The sequence below is a fragment of the Taeniopygia guttata genome, chromosome 2 (assembly GCF_048771995.1).
Source record: "Taeniopygia guttata chromosome 2, bTaeGut7.mat, whole genome shotgun sequence".
Lineage (NCBI taxonomy): Eukaryota > Metazoa > Chordata > Aves > Passeriformes > Estrildidae > Taeniopygia > Taeniopygia guttata.
The window spans coordinates 127,780,858-127,803,163 of NC_133026.1; the positions used below are offsets into that span (position 1 = coordinate 127,780,858).

General features: G+C 36.7%; 1 protein-coding gene across 1 annotated transcript in view; it reads right to left on the reverse strand.

Moving 5' to 3' along the window:
- Window positions 1-326: 326 nt before the first annotated feature.
- Window positions 327-22,306, reverse strand: part of TRIQK (triple QxxK/R motif containing) — a 62,442-nt gene continuing 40,462 nt past the window's right edge. Inside the window, exons 3-4 of the mRNA XM_004175287.6 lie at window positions 15,910-15,995; window positions 327-5,288 (exon numbers count right to left, since the gene is read on the reverse strand). Coding sequence (XP_004175335.5) covers window positions 5,175-5,288; window positions 15,910-15,995 — 200 coding nt within the window. The 3' untranslated portion in view covers window positions 327-5,174. The remainder of the gene's footprint in view (window positions 5,289-15,909; window positions 15,996-22,306) is intronic.

Sequence of the window (22,306 nt, forward strand, 5' to 3'; positions counted from 1 at the left end):
TTTTCTTCCAGACTTGTTTCTGGAGGAAGTGCAATAGAACAATGACATCTGTTTGTCACCAAAGTACATACTCACCTCCTCTGGCTGCATTATTTTAAATTTCTACAGTATCTTTGTGAAATTGCAAGAAGAGTACTAAAGATCTTTACATTGCTCATTTTTTCCGCAGTCCAGCAAAACAAAGCTCTTTGTAGCTCATATTTGTAACTGACTTGGACATATACGTTTTAGGGAGAGTTTGGGCAAGGCATGAACTGTGGTCCAGGGTGGACAGCTTTCCTATGTTGTATGTAGCTATGGAGAATAAGACAACATAATCAAGCCTATAGATTGACTAGTCAGGTATTTATTTAACATGCGAAACAAGTACAACAATCACAGAAGCTAGAAAAAACGTAGCACTGAAAAAAGTATTCATGCAGAATGAGTATTGTACTTGAACTATACTCCACAATCATCAGTTAGTCTGTCCCAATATTTATAGTTCATTATTACAACTGCCAAAACTGGCAACCACCAGGATTGTTGTCTCAATTAAGGACAGTAAACAGATTGTCCCATTTTTTTTAATGAAAAAATCTAAAACGTAATACTTCACAGTTTAACATGTTTATTCATTTAAACGAGCTAAAAAATAGTGGTGTGACATCTGCTTGAGAGACACTGGTACCTAACATTTTGGCTGTCTCCCCACTAATTTGATTGTGATTAAGGGGGGACAAAAGGATGAGTAGAGGATTCTGTCAATTAAATGAATTGATGAAGTGCAAAAAAAAATTTTTTTCACTCTTGGAAAGGCATAGAAAAAATACATCTACAAAAATGCATTACAGCAAACTAAGAGGATGATGGAGAAAAGTACTGCAAAATATCTCCACTGGCTCTTTCAGGAAAAAATATTGTAAGCATAAGATCACAGATAATCTTTGCCAATTTATTCATCTCATGGCTTCACTTCCCAAAGTGCAGGCATAATCCACTGTAAAATCTTTCAGGATGCAGTTCCAACATCACATTTCTGCTGTCTTATTGATGTGCCATGCTGTTATTTTCTTAGTCATAAGCACTGCTAATTACTATGCTACTCTAAGTAGAACTTGAAATGCGATCAAGATCCATAGTATCTTTTTTGTTGGCACTCTAACTTGCCTACTCTGCTTTTCAAGTACAGTTCTCTAAAGAGAATTGTCCTGAATGCACTTAACCTTCACCAGCTGGCTCAGTTGTGCCTTACAGGGACAATCCCTTATCAGACATCACTCTGCTGGGAGCTCCTAGCAGCATTTTCCTTCTGAAAAAGGCAGCATGCAAAACTTGTCCCTAAGTCAGCAGATGAGCCTCTTCCATGGCAGTAACCTGCATGGAAGAGGCATGAACAGCTTTGTAGGGCTTTCACTGTTCTTTCCTTTAGCAGAGTTGTTCAAAACCTGTGTTTTCAAACAAAACTTTTAGGTCAGCTGCTCTAGAGGACACCTAAGGAAACAGATGAGTTTGCTCATGTTGTAGCTACTCGTAGTTATGTGCTGCAGCACAATCTCCCAGTCTACATATCCTGCTACAGACCTGCTACAGCTGGTCTAATGCATGGAAGGAGCTGATTCTGAATCACATGGTGTCTATATGATATGCAACAGTGAACTTTAACTACAGCATTCTTCAAGAAAAGTTTAAATGTATCTCTAGGGCCTATTAGGGAAGTGCTTAACTTGCCTCCTAAGCTTCCAGTCCATAAAATAAGTTTATGGACTCTAGGTAGTAGAGCCTAGAGCCTTTCCCTGGCAATGTTCACTAGAGGCACTAGTAAAAATACCAGACTGAGGCTTCTGTCCTGAGATGGTCTACATGTTGATTCTGCTTTTGAAGAATCAAAGAGAAAAGCAAAACAACCTAGGAAGATTTGTTGAGCAAAATCAATTCTGGAAGACTGTTATGTCTTCCTAGCCAGCGATTCTTCCAGACAGGATATTTGCTCCCACCCACAGCACAAGGACTCAGCATAGGCTCAGTATATCTCCTCCACAACCTCTGCTAGAAAGAAATTCAGTTTACTCCAGGAGTAGAGGGCAACTACTGATGTATAAGGAATCCAGATATTCTAAAACTGCTTACTTTACAGTGCTTACTTTTGAACATTGTGCTGTTTAGATTGCTTTAATGTCCTTTCAAATGTATACATAATTCAGTGTGTTCAACATTAGTAAGAGAACCAAAATAGAAAAAAATCATTTATTAATAAAATAGATGCTGAGAAACTCATACAAAGATAAATGGTCCAAACTCCAAAAGGCATATTTCAATATCAGATATAATTAAGGGCAAAACAAGCAATATATCCTATTAGGAATTATTGTACTGATAAGAGAAGTTGTGTATTTGCTGCAATATTTACCATGTATTTCTATATATACTGAACAGAAGTTTACCCGGTCTAAGCAAAAAGAAATTTTCCTGTTACATGAGAATATCCTTCTAGTACCTGAAGGGAGCCTACAAAAAAGATGGACTTTTTACAAAAGCATGTAGTGACAGCTCAAGAGAGAGTTGATTCATACTAAAAGGGAGTAAGTTTAGATTAGACATTGAGAAAACATTATTTATTCTGGGGGTGGTGAGGCACTGGAACAGATTGCCCAGGGAAGCTGTGGATGCCCCATCCCTGGAGGTGTTTGACACCAGGACGGGGTTTTGAGCAACGTGCTCTAGTAGAAGGTGTCTCTGCCCATGGCAGAGGTATTGGAAATAGATGATCTTTTGCATCCCTTCTAACCCAAGCCATTCAAGGATTTCATGATTCTATGATCTTTCATGCAAATAAAAAGACTAATCCAAACAAAGCCAAACTGCAAACTGTGCAATATGGACTCATAAGCCGTACATCGGGGAAGCTGATAGAATCACATATATACACACTTCAGATTTGGTCTGATTCACAGTTATGGGAAATGAAATATTCCTGTTGTAGGAACTTCATGGTCATAAATTTGACAGCAAGAATTTCTTGCTTTTTAATGCAACCAGTTGAGAGAGCCGGTTACGAAATGACCTGCATGAAGGGAATAACCACATATCTTTCTCAGACCATACATGACCCTGAGAGACATATGCTGACATGAAGGAAGCAATCCTTCCAGCATGTTACAGAACATGAAAATTGCTAATGTAAAGTAACAGGACAGGTCTGCAGCTTCTGTGACATGTGGCTGGGTGCTGGTAAAGTGAAAGGCATGTCACATCCAAGGAGACAGCTTGTGATATGCTTTCCCTCCACTGGAAGTTGGGCCATGTGTCAGATAATGCCTCACCATAAATTCAACATGTTGCAAGGTGTTTGGTCAACTGTGCGACTACTAGCAGACTGTAAGTCACATGCATACATAAATGTTAGGATTTTGTGCCTCTAAGAGTCATATGTAGAAAATAAGATATATTTACACATATACATTTATCTTTCATATATTTTTCGGAAGACTGCTGTACTCTGAATTTCCAGAGTTGTTGTTTTCCATGGCAGAAAGTGAATGAAGACTATGCCACATATGAAGTGGATCCTTAGAGACTCATAATGTATATGATCATAGTTACTGTATGGTTTAAAAATTAACTGTATTGATCAAAGTTTCATAAGTGGTGATAATGGGACTGTGTCAATTTAAAAGAAATATATTTTCCATTATAATATTTGCTGTGATTTGTATCCCTTTGTCTTTGAAATCACTATATGAAATCCTAGTTGGGCATCTCAGGAACAAGACAATAAATACCTCAGTTGCAATTAAACCTAACATTCAGCTCTGAAATTTATGTTAATGGAAAAACCAAGCTTCAGAATTACAGAAACTTTTCTGAAAGTCAGTCTGCCTAAATTTGCTTGCAACATTCAGCACCAATGGCTCTACATGTTTCGATACCAAACTTAATTGGAAATGAATCTTAGTCAAAGACTGACCACACTTTTAAGAGTATCAAAACTGAGTCTTTACATCCACAAACTCAGTTATATGCCAAACTGAGAACAGGATAAAGCCAGAATTTTGAAGTTCCCTGCAGCTGCTCTGACACACCAAATTCTTCAAGTGGCTTTTGGCTATCAAAAGGAACAAAAATGATATCTACAGTGTCTAATTTGAAAGTTACTTTGCAAGAACTGAAGGATGTAAAGGAGCCAAGATTTACCAGTTATTAGTATGACAGGAAAAAAAGTGTTTTCACTTACAGCCTCTCACATTAGTTTGATGATTAAAAATTATTGTATAGCTGGAAAGGAATGTTTTTATACAACATGCTCCTAATAGGTAGAGCAAGTTGATAACAAAACCATCAGGAAGAGCATAATTAAAACACAATTTTGACTTCATATTAATAGTAGACCAATACACTAATTAAAACCAACATCAACTAAACTTTCTATTTACACTAGTTCAGACAGCACAGGAGGTAAAGAACTGTGTTTCATAAGCATATGTGAATGTTAGAGCTTCTGTCATCCAGGTGCCATTTCTAACAGAACACATGTGTGCTGAACAGTTGGCAAAAGAATGAAAAAGATTACTGCAGATATATGGGCACACAGAATCTGGAATGACAGAAAATTAAGTCCATATAGAAGGTGACAGACTGCTTGTAAGAAGATTTTTTTTCCCTACAATTTCTTCCATCCTCATGCATGTGCACACATACGCAATAAAGATTAAAAGGGAGAGAAAGGATGAGGGCATTTTGATATATTTTAAATACAAATGAAGAAAAGATTTTTTATTTGGTACTTCTGCTTTCTTTTCAGAAAGGAACAGGAAACTAATTTGGTTATTAGGAAGCTCTGATTCCTAAATTTGGTCAAGGCAGACACTCCTGTGAAGTCAGCATCAATACCCATGATAATAGTAGCACCTGGCTTTTGACATCATAGTTCTCTGCCTGAGAAAAACATCATGTAAACAATAAACTTCATGTATTGTACTGTTGCTCCTGGCTTTGGTGTTAGACAAATACACTTGGCCAGGCATAAGTGTTCTTATTTTGGAGACCTGGAATGTGACTGATGTATTGCAAAACTTTCTTATTAATTTGGACTGCAAGAAATGGCATCATTTACTGTCTTACAGTGAAGGGACTGTGAGTTCCTATGTAGTCTTGTTGAAGCTGAAGAAATCTTGATGATAGATTCATTGCATCTGCTAGTTTTCATCTGGGTCCAGATCAAGGTCAACTTCATTGGAAACATTAAGATAAAAAAAAGCATAGAAAGCCAACAAAAATACCAGTATAGCTGCAAGGACAAGGGCAACTTCCTGCAGAAATAAAAGAAAACAAAAACCTGTTAGAAATAATACCATATTTTCAGATTAATCAGGAATAAATATTATTTCCCCTCTACAATGCACATCAAAATAACATCAGACAGAATATAATTGCATAAGGCATTGATGCTTTAATGATTTCTCTATTGTGGTTACCATTCCAAATGTTGTAGAATCCATTAACTTAATAAAGATTTTGGTGAATCTGATATACCATCAGAAAGAGGGTATTTAGCTTAAAAATCTTTAGTCTTACCTAGGAGTAGGAGCTTTTTATATTTTTTATCCAGTTCCTTCTTTTTTAAAGGAAAAGACAGAATTCACAAACCACAGTTTTGAACACAAATTTAAGTTATGAATTTACACTGTGAATTTTGATGTTTTCTAGCAATATGTTACTGCTTTTTGCCAACAAATTTGTAATTTTTTAATGAAGCAAACACAGTATGGTGGAAGTCAATGAAAATTGCTACCTCTACCTCCCAACCTCCTGGCATGCAGTACAACATGGAACTACAAACTCCTTCAGAATTGGATGAAACTTTTCTTTCTTCAGCTCTGCAATAAGGCAAAAAGCACAACAATTTGCACTTGCCTCTCTTCCCATAAAATATTGCAACTTGCTGCATCTTCCTTAATTAACATAAAAGACACTTCCAAAGTATACATGATTTATAGCAGCTTTCAGAAGCAGAAATATGTTTTTATACTACACATTATACTCATTATGTGACTGCTATCATCTTAAGGCTGGACTCTGTAAAAATGTAATTATAGTACAATCATCCTCTTAATATTGCTTTTATTTCCTGTATTTTTTTCCTTTTTATTTATTTCAAAGACACTATATTTCTCATTTTTAAGTTTTTATTTTTCTGTAAGGCACAGCACACTTCCTATAGTGTTGACTCTCATTTTGCTAGACAGCGAAAGATGAAAGATAAATCCGAGAAAAATCCTTACGTCCCTTCAGCTCACAGAAAGTATGACTCTACAGCCAACAACATCTACTACTTGACTCCTGATCATCATGATGAGTTTTTAAAAATCTGCGTTCGAGATGCTCCAAAGGTTAGTTTGTACCTCCAAATCCCACTTCTCTCTCTAAGGAAAGAAGCAAAACTTCCCCTCCAATTCTCAGCTTCATGTTAAGCTATAAAACAATTACATCAGAACAAGCCCAATGTACATTTAAAATAAGACAAGAAAAAAAGTTCAGTGATTTTATAGCAACTGATCTGAATTGGTAGAGAAGATGTCACATCAAACCTACTCTGTCAGCAGGACTGAAAAGAGATGCCTACACTGAACCAAGACAACAAGACACCCTTTACTTTCCAAGGACAGAACCTGTCCATCTTGTGTCCTCTAAGAGATGGCAGGCAAATTCTTCCCAAAAATGACCATTTCTCCCCTTAGTCTAGAAGGGAGTGCAGATGGTACCTCTTTTTGTGCACTGTGGGATTAATCCTACGCAGCATCTCTAGGGTCGTGGTGGCTTTGTGACCAGCATAGTGTTTACTGACATGAAGGAGTTAAAACTGTGCATTTCATTTTTTAAAGTCTAGCCCATATCTGGCATTCTTCTATAGAGCAGCATTTAATTTGCATTTACATGAATGCATTATATAGTTTATCAGAATGTTGGATCAATAATTCAACATATGCCATCTAATAAATTTTGAAATACTGCTGCCTAGTTGGCATATGTTCTATAAGAGCATATTCTTTATTCTATAGAAACCTTTGCTTTATATTTTATATGGATGACTGAGACTTAGTTTAAATTTGTTTTACTACATTAAAATTGCTCCTGCAAATTTGCTGAGGGTGTTGGCTACAGATTTCAACTACATTTTCCTCTTAGAATTGTACCATCCTCTGAACTTCATCCTCCTGATCTCATGATTTGATTTTAAAAAAAAGTACATCTAATGCACTCATATATTAAAGGAAAGTGATTTTTGCTTTGTTGCAGTTGCAACACGTCAGTATCTCACAAAAGGGCATGGCAGCATCAGACAGGTTTCATTTATTTCCTTGTATCCACAGCTGTGCTCCCAGACCCATCTGGCCACACAGCTACTAATCTTAAGAGGATGTAATAAACAAGTGACATACAACTGCAAGCTCCATCTGCTCAGGAGAGTGGACAACAAAACCGTACATTGCAGGCACCGTTCACACTTGACACAGAGAGCAAATTCATTCCAGTATTAAAAAGTTTTTCCCTTGTTTGGATGCCACACGTCCCACTCTTTCTGCTTTACAATAGGTTTACCTTTGCCCTCCCTTCTCCCTGGTCTCCCTTATGAAATGCTGTGAATAGCAGCAGCAAACTTTTCAGGAAGCTTTGCATTAAAGATTTGTTTCAAAGGAAGTGGAATTGGGAAAATCTTGAGGTTTTTTCTCAGGCTGCCCTGTAACTGCTTCACAGAAGCAGTTCTTTAATTCCTCTGCCTAAGTTTCACAATAAGTAACACTGTGATAACAATACAATTTTCCCTGTACAGCCATTAGGAACTGTGTGGGTGGATCAGTATTTATTATCCCTGGGAATGAAAAGTCTTCCTAAAACTCCAGGTTGGAGAGTTATGCAAGAACCTAAGTTTTGAGTTACTGAAAAAGGCAGAGTAACAAAAATATAAAATAAATGGCCTTACAAAGGACATCTGGCTCTTAGCTAGGGATATGCAGTCTCTTAAGAATTGCATCCAGTTTATGGACTTTTATAAACATAAATTTTGCAAGGTAAATAGCAAATGAGATGCTGCACCACTGTACTGTATTTGCAACAACATATACATATTGTCATTTTAATTTGTTTTATACTTTTCAGGCTTTGCTATTTGTATTATAAGTCATGCATAGAAATGAAATGTTAAAATACTCCCTGCTTGGTATATATAGCTCCGTTTCTTTTGCACTTTATGGATCATCCCCATCATCCTCTGCAAAATCCATTTACTCAAAGGATTTTACCATGAATAATTAAAGAATAAAGAAAAAGTTTTATAGAAATAAACTTAAAATGATCAGAGGACCTTTTCTCCTTTTTATTTTTTTTTATATATCATGGTACGGAACACTAGGAAACAACATTTCTACTCTCAAATCCCAAAGTACAGTCATAGAAGCCTTTAAAAAGGAACACAATTTTCTATTTTACTCTCTTACATGTAGAATAGCATATGTAGGACCCTACTGATTTCAGTTTGGTTAAGTTTTCCAGAAACTTTTCATAAAGGAAATGCATACCATTACAGCAAAATGTAGATTTAGTTCTCTTATCATTTTTTGTCAGTTTTATGTCTCTCATGCCAAAATACTTGGATTATGTCCTCAAATTCACCCTGATGGAGCAAGTGGCAGAGCTGGGATCTAAACAAGATTAATCAGGAGAGGGGGTGAGGAAAAAAATGTTAGCTATGATAACAGAAATCTGGACACTGTGTATGGCCCTTCATATCCTACACATATAGAGAAATATCATACTTCCAGGAAATGTCAGGGGGGATTTACATGTTTTTTAATTGTCCTTCAAATAGAATCACACCCTTTTTACCTGAAACCTGCTTAAAACTAAGTGAGAGTACCACAAATTGCTCTCTTTGAATTGCTAAACTCTCCCTAGCTCTTTCTGAAAAGAGATTAAAAGAAAATCATGCTGACCAAGGATACCTGTAAAATACATATACAGGAACTGACAATCTTTTTATGTCATATTTTTAACTGAAGACTTTAGGTGGATATTCACTGCAACCATGTTTTAGAGTTTTAACAGAAATGTATTTATACATGAATGCTTACTTCCTTAATGCAGGACATTCTGCAGCTAATAGAAGGCAACATAAGTAATTTATGAACTTTTATCCACACTTTTTAGATCCTAATTTTTTACTGTGAAAATTTCAGATGGAAGAAAGATCATTGTTGTCTCAAATAATGAGAACAAGATACTATAAGAGAGTAATCAAAAATACCTGGCTATATGCCTACAAAACAACAGGATTCATTTTAAAACAGCTAGATGCAAAATAATATATATAGGTATCAAAGATGCATACTGTACTTATAAAGTGGAGTACTCTGCCTTGAAAATCTGTGACTCTAAGAAGGTATTTGGATTTCATGGGTAAATACTCCCTCAGCGTGATTTCTGGATGTACAAAGGTGGAGGGATTTCCAGCAGGGAGATGACCGGTATTTATTTTATCACAGAGAAGAATGAGAACTAGTTTGGTTACAGCATATAATTTTATACACCTGTATTTAAGTAAAGCATTTCACAGTGTGGGGTCCTTTTATCCTGTTTACAAGAAACTTTCAAGGCCCAGCTGCAGTTAGATAAGTTCAGCCTTGAACTAAGATGCCGTTTTTTAGGAGCAAGAATGATTGAACATTCTTCAGGAAAATATGGACTTCCATACCTGTGAGTCTTTTATCAACTGATCTCTCTCAAAGAAGTACATTTTTATTTCGAAATTGGAAAGAATACTTCAAATTTGGCTTGTGTGAAAAGAAGGACCTGGCTGCCAGGAGTCAGCAAACTCAACTCTCCTAGCTGTTCCTCTCCTTCAAGGCTCTAGGAAAGCTCAGATTACTTCCATGATAAGTGCTACATTCTGAACCCCAAAAATACCAAGTTATTAAAAGTAACAACACCCTATGTTTAACTGCTCAGACATTTTTATATTGTATCAAAAGTTTTCTGATGTTGACATTTTCCTCCATTGTATTGATTTAATTTCTAGGATTTGAGGTTTTGCTGTTGTTGATTATTCTTTGAAGTGCCACACTCTGGTCCTAAGTAGAGACATAAGAAGGTTTGAGAAAGATGGTCTACTGCTCCAAGCTGGTACAGAAAATCCTCCTAAGATTTTGCTTGGTGCATCTTTTTCACATCTCAAACCACCATGACTATGATAGTTATGTGTTCAGTTCAGGCACAGATCTGATTTTGTTCTTCTCTTTGTACGTGTTGTTTCCCCTCCCTTTCATTTCAAGGTCAGGGATCAAAGCCTGACTGCAGGGAATATCACCTGGGAATATCACACTTTATCCACTGCTGGCACATTAGGCTGCTCTACATTTTGTGAGACACATAAGTTTATTTGAAGACCCAGTATTTTGACCATTACAAAGTGCTTGGACTTTGAAGAAAGTATTTGGATGAAATTTTATGATCTGTAACACACAGAAGTGCAGATCAAATAATCTAATAGTGTCTTGTGCCCTTAATTTCTACAAAGCTATGAAACTGTATCTTGAAAAATGTAGTTCACTAACTTAGCAGATTATGAACAGCATCAAATTGGAGAATATCCTTTGCTAAAATACACCAGGAATGCATTGCTATCTATTCTTATCTAAGTTGTTCCAGATGTGAGAAACTCACCATAGTGAGGTCTCTAACTACACAACAGATTAAGCAGATATGCAGAAGAATGACAGACAGTAAGCTCTCACTTTGTTTAGGAAACATTTTTTCCTTAGCTGAATCAATGTACTGTGTTGCTAATAATTCTCTGTGGAGTGATATTGCGCAGTCAATAATGTCTTTGCAAGTACTTTGAAAATACTACTGTTAAGATTTGTGTCTACCTTTCAAGAAGAGAGAAAACTTCATCACTTGTCCCATGGACTACTGATTTGTTCTTGCAGCCTGTGAAAAAAAATCTCTCCCTAAGAACTCCCACAACTTTTAGTCACTGCATACCAAACTCCAGCTATCTGGGGGCCAAGCTTCCACACTTCTCAAACCATTTTCTGCTTATCACCCTCCTGCTGGCATGCTTTCCTCACCCAATGAGAGCAGAGCTGGCACCAGTAGAGGAAAGGCCTTCCTCTTTACTTGGTAAGGATGAACAGCTGGGCTTCCACCAGCACAAACCCCATGTGGAGGGGGGGCGCAACAAAATGACCCAGAGAAAGTTCAGACGCTCCCTTTTTGGTACTGCTACAAAGAATTTTGTCTTATCCAAACACCAGGAGACATATAACACATTGCTTTGTCTTGGAGCTGTTTCCCCACACTGGGTCCTGCTTTTCCAAGAGACACAATGTATTTTGGCACTGTCTACATTAGTGTCACATATACAAACAGAGCCAGCACAATAGCTCTGCTACAATATTTAATCTTTAACGTGTTTAAAGAGCAAATATGCCACACCAAGTACTAGCATGGTCACCCTGCTTGAACTAACTTTGGATAGTTATTAGTGCTCAGCTGCTTCTCTGGCATTATCAACACAGATAAAAATCCCTCATTGGGGAAATTAAAAAGTACTAAATGCCAGTGACTGAAAGAAACTTTGTTACTTTAAACCTTGCATTAAAATGACAATGCAATCAAAGTTTGACGAGACAAACTAATTAGTATGCCAGTGATGAAATGTGAAGAATCTCCAGGGAATTGGTTCTGAAAAGTTTTGTGTCATTTATAGGGCCTTTTTTAAGCTAATGTTGTCATCTCTCATGGTGAAATACACAACAGTTGAATTTCATTATCCTCGTAGAAATTAAGGACTAAAATCCCTTCACTATTTTCTAGTTCTCTTTTTTTCTGCCCTAAATACCACACTAAGTCTTAGTTTACAGCCAGGCATGTAATTTCTTCAGGACAGTAATGCAAAACAACCCTACATTTATCAATGACATAAAAAAGCCTACTGTTTTAAGTGGCTGCATGGTGCTTATTGGGTTAGCTTATTGTGTGTATGGATTTCACAGAACTACAAACATATTCCCCTTTCCCAGAGAGTTTATACTTTTACATCTATCCTTCCATTACAATATTTTTATTGGTTTCAACTTAGCTTTTTATAATAAAAGGTTAATTTATTTTAAAATGCTGCATACTGCATCATGTACTGAATAGATATGTATATAACCAAAGTACATTCCAAATACATGTATGTGCCTGGTTTCTTCTCACAGATTTAGAAGAACTTTGGACATTTCTACTTAAAGTGCCTACTTATTAGATTGTGTCGGAATCTGTGGGTATTGGTGATTCCGAGATTGTAGAAAGTCTCTGTGTTTCTGCCCCGTTGCCAAAGAAGAAGCCATAGTTCGTCTGTGCTGTTTTCAAGGTTGTTTATTTTTGCTTATCTCTAACATGTTCTGCTGCCCTGCCGCAGGTCTGTCCTGCAGGGCAGCTTGTGGGGCTCTGCCCCTCAGTGGGATGGTACAAACATTATATACCAGAAATTACCTGTGCTATATTTACAATAATGTGCCAATATCTATCACCTATGTTGAACAGTGTGTCCCCAGCCTAAACCAATAGAAAAATGCCAACATCATCAAGAACATGGAGGTAAGGAAGAAGAAGGAGGAAGAACAGGATCAGGCCCACTTTCCTCCATCTTAGAACTCCTGACCCCTCTGTACAAAGTAAAACCCCCCTGTACAGGTGTTAAAACCCCCCTGTACCATACTAAAAAATTTTCCCCTCTAATTTGTGACTACTTTTACTATACCATCTAACCCTCTGTGACTGCTTGTTCCACCTTCAAAATTGATAATTCATTCCATGGTTCAAACTCAAAATCACAGCTGTTTTCTGCTGCTTGCCAGGGTCTAAAATGCTTCTGACCAAGGCCTGGAACCTCTAAAAATGTCTGAGGGACATTTTGAGTTCCGACAAGATTGCGTTGTAGTTACATCACTTTTTTTTCCTCTCAACACAGATGTAAGTTAATCAATTGCTACAGCACAGAATTAGGGCCTATATAATAAAAAATCCCTGAAATCCCAGCCTTTGGAAGGTGAATCATGTTGCTTATTAACATTACTCATCCCAGGGAAAAGGAGGAGCTCTTAAAAGACAGTGGGGAGTGGAATTGCATTTCTGCTTGGGATGGCAGGTGAATTCCCTGCTGACCTACCTCACCTCTCCAGGTGCCCTTAAACATATGAGACCCTGGAATCTGAGGACCAGGGAGATGAGAAGGTAGATGAAGGTAGATGAAGATACATCCAGGTTAGAGGGGTTGCCTAGTGCAGGGCAACCTACCCTGCATATCAAAACCTCCTCAATTAAGAAAAAAATAAGGGTAATAGTCATTGGTGACTCCCTTTTGAGAGGAATAAAGGGCCCAATATGCCAACTGGACCCAGCCCACAGGGAGGTGTGTGAGCCTCTGGGAAACCACCAAAAAACTTCCCAGCTTGGCATGGCCCACTGACCATTGTCCGCTGGTTTTTCAGGCAGAAAAATACAAAAAGTCCAAACAAGACTAAGGAACAAGTGGGACCTCATGGCATTGAGACAAATGGTCAAGGGATCTGAAGAACAAATTGTGTTTTCTTCTGTCCTGCAAGTTGCTGTCACACCAAACATAAGTTGTCAAGAATAATTTCAAAAATTATCCAGAAAACAACAGAGGTTTTAGGATAGGTGTGGAGGATGGATATAAAAAGATGGCACTTGGCAGCTGGAGGATCTTAACACTGGACTGAGCAAAACAAGCCATGCTCAAGAGAGGGGTATAGGTTATGGGGCTTTACAACTAAGCCTCTCCAGGGGTATGGAAGGAGATTTCCCTACACACTCTCCAGGAGCATCTAATGCCCATGGTGAACTTCAGCTACTGGAGGGATTGAGCAGGATGAAGAGCTGTCACTGTGAGATGGGAAGAGGTGCACCTTTACCCCTAGACATTAAATACACTTTGCTTCCATGCTGAGCACTGTGGGGTCTGTAAACAGAAGGGCAGAGTTTACTCTACAGAAATTGCCCGTGTTCTGGTAGAAGTATTGTAACATTTACTAAGCCTGAGGTTGTTGGCATTAAGCAGGCTCAGTGAAAAGGATGCATATAAAACCTCTGCCTTCCTTCACCTACAAGCAAATCCCTGAAGGGAAAGGTGCCCAACTTACCTTCCTTTTTGCTTCAGCTCTGTCAGCTTTTCTCAGCAATTTGGAAGCAAAATAAATTACTGTGATCTATTTGGGGAAGACCCAGACTTTTTTTAAGGTCCAGAAATGCAAAAGAATATTACAGCTGGAACAAAATATTTTAAGGATTTTTTTTTTTTTTTTTTTTTTTTTTTTAAGGCAGAAGCAGAATTGTAAACCTGAGACATCACACAGTACAACTAGCAGAACACACCCATTCAGGACTTGGAGAGCACATGTACACCTTGATGGCAAAAGTCCTTTATTCACTAATACTCAATTCTTCATTACATATATGATTACACATATGCTTTCCCATTCACCCTCATTTTTAGGAAAGAATAACTTAAGAAAATAAGGAAATGAAACAGGTTTTGAAGGACTAAATCTCATACTCTTCTCATTTGTGAAAGACATGCAAAAAATGTGTTCATTTTAAAAGAATTAGGCTGAACACTAAGTCTCCAAGTAGAACATCACTTTTAAAAGGTCATGCCATTGAAAGAAAAATGAAAAGAAAAAGGAAAATTTAATAAGAAAGGAAGGAAAAGGAACTCAAAAGGTTAATAATTTATCCTTTAAACAAAAAAGGCAATCTACTTTTTCTCATTAAAACCTGACACACAGCACTAACTGAGGAGATTATGTTGTGAAAACATACTGCATCACACAGTAATGCTTGATCGAGATCAGCAATCAGGAGCAAAAAGAAAGCACTGTTTCGTGATTATAATAGCAAATTCTGGAAGACAACCAAATACATCATCTGGCAGCCTAACAGCTGTTACAGCTTGGTAGTAATACCTTGGCATTTGCTATAAGCTATAACTTGAAAAAATTGATTTCTCATCTGCCAAAAACAAGAAAATGTTCTCCTTTTAACATTTCTGAAGTTTCTTTTACTAGAATACCCAGATAATGGACCTACTTTTTTCTTTTCCTCAGGTTTTACTCTTGCTGTTAAGTTAACAGTGTATCAGTTAGATTAAAAAAAATAAATCTGAGGAAAAAATACTGCAGGCAACATAAATAATGTGTGTTCAGCTAGATCCTGTTTTGATGACACACTGGGTAGTAGATAACAGAGAATATTTCTAATTGTCCTCCTTGCTCATATTCACAGTTGTGATCTAAAGTAATTGCTATACTTCATACCTGCCTGAAAAGGGAACATTTTCAAAATAAAGTTTAGTATCTTTCCATATGCTTTCCTTTGCTGTTAGTTAAGCCTTCTTTTTCCTAGTCAGAAGTAGTACACAAGGATGCAGGCTGAGACAATAATGCTGAGAATTAACAATACTTAACAAACCCAGTCTTTAAATTACTACTGGCATAGGATGAGAAGAAGAACATGGGAAATGTTTATTTTAATTTGTCTAACTATACAATATAGTTAAAGAATTTGTTCTGTGTGTAGACAGGCTCCCTAAAACCACAAACTTTCTAAGCTCACAGTACTTCAAACCTTAAAGTAAGCATGCATCATAACAAGGACATACACTATGTAAAATCTTTCAGCACTTCAAATATTCAAGTCATTTTAGGGTTAAGTAAAAGCAGTTAATCATAAATATTTTAGATTCTAGCATTCTACTTAGATTTTGAAATGTCATAAACAATATCTCTCAGAAATCAATATTCACACAGTACATCTATGGGGAAAAGAAACAAACACAAAGGTGGTTTGAGCTATCAAAGAAGTCTCTACCTTTACGCCTAGTGCAGTTTTCTTGGCCTCTGCTTTTAATCTTGTAGCTCTTAACATAGGCCTGGTTTTCTTATAATCTTGTTTCCCTAGAGTAAAAAAGCATATTCAATGAAAACAATGCAAAAATAATATAAAGAACATGAGCATTTATTTCAGTTGAAAAGTCTGATTCAACATATTAAAAACATCCCACAGTCCAGCATTTTAAAGAACAGCTACTCTATCACATAGGGATTCAATCTGTGGAACAACCATGCTTAACACAGACATTGACAGAAACAAGATCTGACAAATCAGTGCAGAACCTCTAACTCCAGAGCGATATCAAAATACGTCTATAGATAGATATCCACTAGTACAATGTTTAATAAATTGCTCCATAGGAATCAGTCAGCAAATAAGTAGATTAAAGGTAGATTATGCTTTTCTCTCTCATTGAAATCAAAACAAAAATTTCCATTAGAATTTTTTCTTGGTTAGTCATCCCTAACATACATATAAATGTGCAAGACAAGACACTCTGGTGAATGTAAAGGTTTGTAATTCTGAACCAGAACATTATTTGCAGGTATCAGAACTCAGAGATATGGAGATCAGTCTAAGTAAATGCTAATAAAATCAATGCTTGACACCATCTGCTTGTAGAAACATGTTTCACAAAACCTTCTAGATTAATTTTCTACAAGTTACAGGGACTATTGCTTGCAGCCACAAAGAATGCAGCCCAGGGCTTGAATACGCCAAGTCCATAGGAACTGAGTTCAGAGGAGGACATGTAAGCATTCAGAAATGGTAGAAATGGTATAAATCATTTATCTCAACTTAATAATGAAGCATAAAACACCTGATATCTCTCAGGGATATTTCTGCTGTCTGAAAGGCCTGTTATTGTTTTATTATGAACTATTAACCATAGCTTGTTTAAGTTAACAGAAGTCAAGGTACAGATACAGTCACAAAAGGAGAAGAAAAAGAAGAATCTGTGAAGAAACTGCTCGGAGGGATACAGCCTCAGTACAACTCCTTTGGCTTTTTAAAAAAGTCCTTTTTATTTTTTCCCTCCTAATGCATACATATCTTTTTTCTCTATGCCTAATTTGAAAGCTAAACTATAATGCTTAAAACAGACTGTCTGGCCTTTTTCAAATCACTAAGTTTACCTATTTGTATATTAGCTTTCTTTACTGTTACAGTCAAATAGTTTAACCTTTCCTCTAAAATTTTGTCCAGTCGTTTTGTATATAAAAATCCCATTTATCCAAGCAGATGTGATTTTACATTCATAATCAATAATGCAAACTTCACATTTTATGGCTACCTTGAAAACTGGGATATTATTGTGCAGTGATTAAATTCTGAAATGTGAATGTCTCTTTCCAGTAATACACTGGATTCATGGAAACCCACTTCTGACTTTGTCTACTCCTTGTATCACCCTGCTCATACTCAATACAGAGACTGTCATGTAGCATAACATGAATGCTGAACTCGCATTACAAATTTGCTTTCATTATATAATCTCTCCTCAGTCCTATGGATTATATACTGGGAAGGTCTCCATACTATTCTTTGGTCAGATATTATTCATGAAAGACTTGAAGTAACTTAAAAATACTCAATAACAAATGAAAACATAACTGAAACCATATGTATTAGAAATAATAAAAAAGGCAGCATATATCCAAGGAAACTCAGAAGACAGAGTGAAGAAAGGATGACAGAAAGATGATTTATGTCAGAGGCTCCAATATATTCATCCAGTCAATACATCTTATTATCAGGACAGGACTACTGCAGCATTATTTTTCAGAAGTCAGTAATATTATCTGATACTACAATGCACCAGGAGTACAATAATTTTTTTAGAACAACTGGAGAAAGACTTACAGAAACCACAAAAATAGCTAAGTCATGAGATGACACCAGCCAGAGTGAGATTGTGTTTCTTCTCCCTAAAGTCCCACACTCATACTTTTGCCATGAAATAGTTAATAGATCTTTCAGAATTTCCATTACAAATGGCAGGAGTTTATTACTCATAAAAATACACTCCAGGATGAAATTTGGCATAGACACACCACAGCCTTGAATTTTTTTGTTTGTTTGTTGGGAGCCAACTTTCATAAGTGATGCAGCTGTTCTTACTTACTTGTGAACAAACTATAGAAATGTATCAATCTGAAATGTTTTAAGCATGAAAAATATCTTCATTTAGAACTACATAACTGACAAGCACTAAGTTCAATCTCAGTTCTCATAATTCAGGTTTGCTGCTCTTCCATCAGGGGTAAATGAAACAAGACAGTCAGAAATTTCCCTTCCAGTGATGCAAGAGCATTAGATAACGAAAACTAGAAATCCTGGTAAATTCCACTAGGAATGGGACACAAGTCAGCTAGTAAAACCCACCTCCCTTTCCTCCCATTGCTCATTCTCCCTCCTCTTCTCCACAGCTCAAGTGTGAAGGTGACACGAGCAGGAGCAAACATTGCATAGAAGACCCAGTCTGTCAAACACATGTACGGGCAGAAATATGTTTATTCATCCAGATGAGGAAGCTTACTGGTGCTCTTTCCCTTCGTTTCCAGCACCCTGCTACTCTTTATTCCAGTATCATGGCTACAGCTAAGACTGGATTCTACTTATCTAGAGAATACTTCCAGATTTATATTAAGTCTGATACTAACAACTAACCCTCCTATAACAACCAGGCTATTTCAGTGATGACTCTAGAACTGGTAGCTCTCCAAATCCATGCACCTGCCATTAATTTAGCACTCCTTGCTAAATGTAATAGCCAAAAGGAAAAAAATATGGTAGGGAAACAGTCTGAGTCCACCAAGTGCAAAAGTTTAAAAAGGGCATCTGTGGACTTCTTTGTAATGAAAACCAGATTCAGCAATTGTACTAAAAGACTCTTAAAACGTGAACTTTCTGAGGCCTTGGGAAAGACATCTGCACTACAGGACTATAAAGAACAATGAAATGCAAAGCTCCTGTCACGTGAATACTGATCATTACCACCTGGAAAACAAGTAGAAAAAAGTAATACAGGCTCCCTACAACCTCCTTTCTTTTGGGCTTGCAAATTCAACCAGTTGGGATAAGTATATTCACACTCTCAATGTCTTCTAGTTTTATCTCACTTATCCTGTAAGCTGTCTTGTACATTTATCTGTCAGAGTCACCAGTTTAAGCTATTTCTTCTTAGGAAGTGATCATCAAAGCCAGCTGAGACAGACTCATCAGACAAAGTTCCATTTGTCTGCTTTATCCAATGCCTATCTGAGACACCAAGTTTTACTGATGGAATATATTAAGGCAAGAAGAAGGCAAAAAGATACCTCTGGAAGATTTCCAGACCAAATCTTACTTTTCTTATTAAATATAATCCTTACCTCTTTGACTAGTCATTATTGTTACCAAATTGTCATCTCTTCTCTCAAACTCCAAACTCTAGTGCCAGTTTCCCTAAACTTTTTTTATAACTACTGCTATTTATTTCTTTATTTTTAAACAAATGCACTACTTGTTTCCTTTTTCAGGTCCATCACTTCCTTTCTATTTTTAAGGCCAAAGACTTAAACCACTCCATGATAAGGCAACTATTTTTACTGACTACAGCTCTCTGTCCTGCTTCCGGACAGTCCCTCCGAAGATCATCCACCTTCCCATCCATTGCTTGAAGTAGCCTTTCCCTTTCAGAAACTCTACAGAGCTTGCCTTGCACCTCGTCCCTTCCTTCCATCCATCTTTTCCTTGGTGGCAAAGTGACCTCAATAGCACCTGAACTGAGCTGTGCCATGTTTACAGATCCTGTTTCTATCTGTTCCTCACATAGAAATGAAGACTATTTCACTAGGTGTAGGATTAAAACAGGGTGAAGATAAGGGAGTTTTTTAGCTACTAAAACAGCTATATTGTGAAAAATGACAAAGGGTGCCTCCTTTAGAGTGAATATTAGAGGTTCATACAACATGCAAAGTGATTTTGTTTCTCTTCATGTAACTAGGAATAAAAATCTATGAATTTTACAAGATTTTTTTATTTAACTCTGCTTACAAGGGAAATTGAGATCCCATACATCTTCTATCAATAATTGTAATAATATATTAGAGATGACGTGATCTTATATATTCAGTATTCTTTTTAATTAAAACCTCCGATGACATGACGATAAATGCAAAAAAATGAAATAATATGTGTAAGTTAGGCAAGTTCATTTAAGTTCTGGATTAATTTTTTTTTTAGTCTACAGAAATACTGTGACACTGCCAGGTAGTATGCACAACACTGTACCTCTGCATACATACCAAGCTCTTTTATACATGCAACCAAGAATGCAGGCTGTTGAGCACTGTATTACGGAAAACTGACTACATTTACAATTGTGTTTAAAGATGTTGTTGTTTAAGATACAACCTGAAAAAAATCTACAGAATAACTGAGGAAAAAAAATTGTATTTCCAACCCTTCTAGATATTTACTCTTTCATTCTAACAATAGCTCATTACTGGAATTGAATAACGGACTAAAGACTGCCTCTCTGCTTTTCAATTCATCAGGCTTAAGCAGAAACAGGACTGCATCTTTGGCCTTTGTTGATGCTGCTGTCCAAGCTTATTATCATATGAATATCTAGTTATTGTTTTATAAATGTTCACATTTCAGGAGCTCCCTGCTTTCTTTTCTCTCAGCAGACTTTACAATATCCACCTTCATTATCATCATGTGGCAGCATTGCTCTTCGCCTGCATTTGCTACTTTAAAAATTAATGCACTGCTATTTTCTGAATACTGTACTGCGTAAGCTGCTTATGCTATCAAGCAAGCACATGCAGAAAAGCTTCCTAAACTGTTATTCTTTCAATGAAAATACAGCTGGTTCTGCTTCAAAGGCACTTCTTTTCACCTGCAAATGGACTTGCTTCTACACTTATTCCTCAATTCATTGTCTTTTATTTGTGTCTGCAAATCTTTAATTGCCTTTAATTAGAAAGAAGTAAATTCAGTGCTTTAATCTTGCAAATACATTCAATCATAATTCTGTCTGGGATGAATACCAAGTTCTATTCACTGACTGATCTTTATAACAAAGGTATATAAATTTATTGTCCGTTTATATAGACCATATCAATTAAGCCACAATGGAAAACCAAATAGATAAGAGTCAAAATATTTGAAATGAGAAATGTGCAATCTAAATTTAATTACTCAGACAAATAATTTGAAGATGAGTTATTTACAGCATGCCAAAAAAACTGACAGATAGTCAAATTTTTTAATCACGCTACAGATTTAAAATTCCTTTCAACATTTTCAGTATAATTTGTAACAACCAACAAACTGCTGTCCTGAATATTTTTGTGCTGGTATTATAGTCATACTCAAAACATTAGTAAGATGTTTTCCATACATTAGCAATCCATTTCATGTGTTAAAGTACTGATTAAGGATAATAAAACTACAACTAGAGGGTAAATTTTAGTTACTAGTAGCAGTTTAACTGAAGTACCTTACTGTAACTGATACTGAAAACCATACTAAAATACATACATATCTAATTAAAAACTAGAGACAGGTTGTGGCAAGTTTTACTGACAAACTGCAAGTGTGAAATCACACACCTAGTTAAGCTGAAATCAATTGGTTTATCATTATTATTGATATGAATTAGTGAAGGCTCCAGGAACCCTCCACAAAACCCCACAGAACAAACAGAAGAAGAAAATGGACTTCTGGTCTTTTCAGGGTTTCCACAGTCTGACTTCAAGCATCCCATTCCTTTACCTGCAGCAATAGGGGTAAGGGAGAATTAGATCTCATTAGAATGGACAAAATCCCAGGATGGAGGAAGGTTCAGTCATGCCAGTCTCCACAACCTCCCTATATGCAAGACGCAGAAGATTACACTCATTACACCTGAGTTCAGTTTCAGGTGATTGCTAGTTTAGGTCTCTCTTTACTGCCATAGAGAGATTTCTCCAAAGAGTGAATGACAGCAGCCTAGCACAACCTAGAGTTCCTTGGTGCTGCCTGTTTTACTGTCAAGAGCAACTAGAGATATTCAGAACCCAAGTCAGGTGGGTTGGCTTCAACTCTGAGGTTAAGCAGAATAAATATGAACCAAGGAAATAGCTCTAAGGGATAAACAGAAAAGAAGAACCAATGCCTACATGACTTTTTCTTGATTCAAGACATTTACAGACACGGACAAATTACCTTTGAAGTAATTATCTTGAATATTATTAGTACAATAGAGAGAAAATTACAGAGCCATGAAGAGACTGTGAATTGCATTGAAAACCACAGCCTGAATTCCATCCCTGCCCAGCTATGACGTGGTGGTTCCCAAGCCAGTTAGCTATGCCCATGCTGCAGAGCCACTGTACTCTGT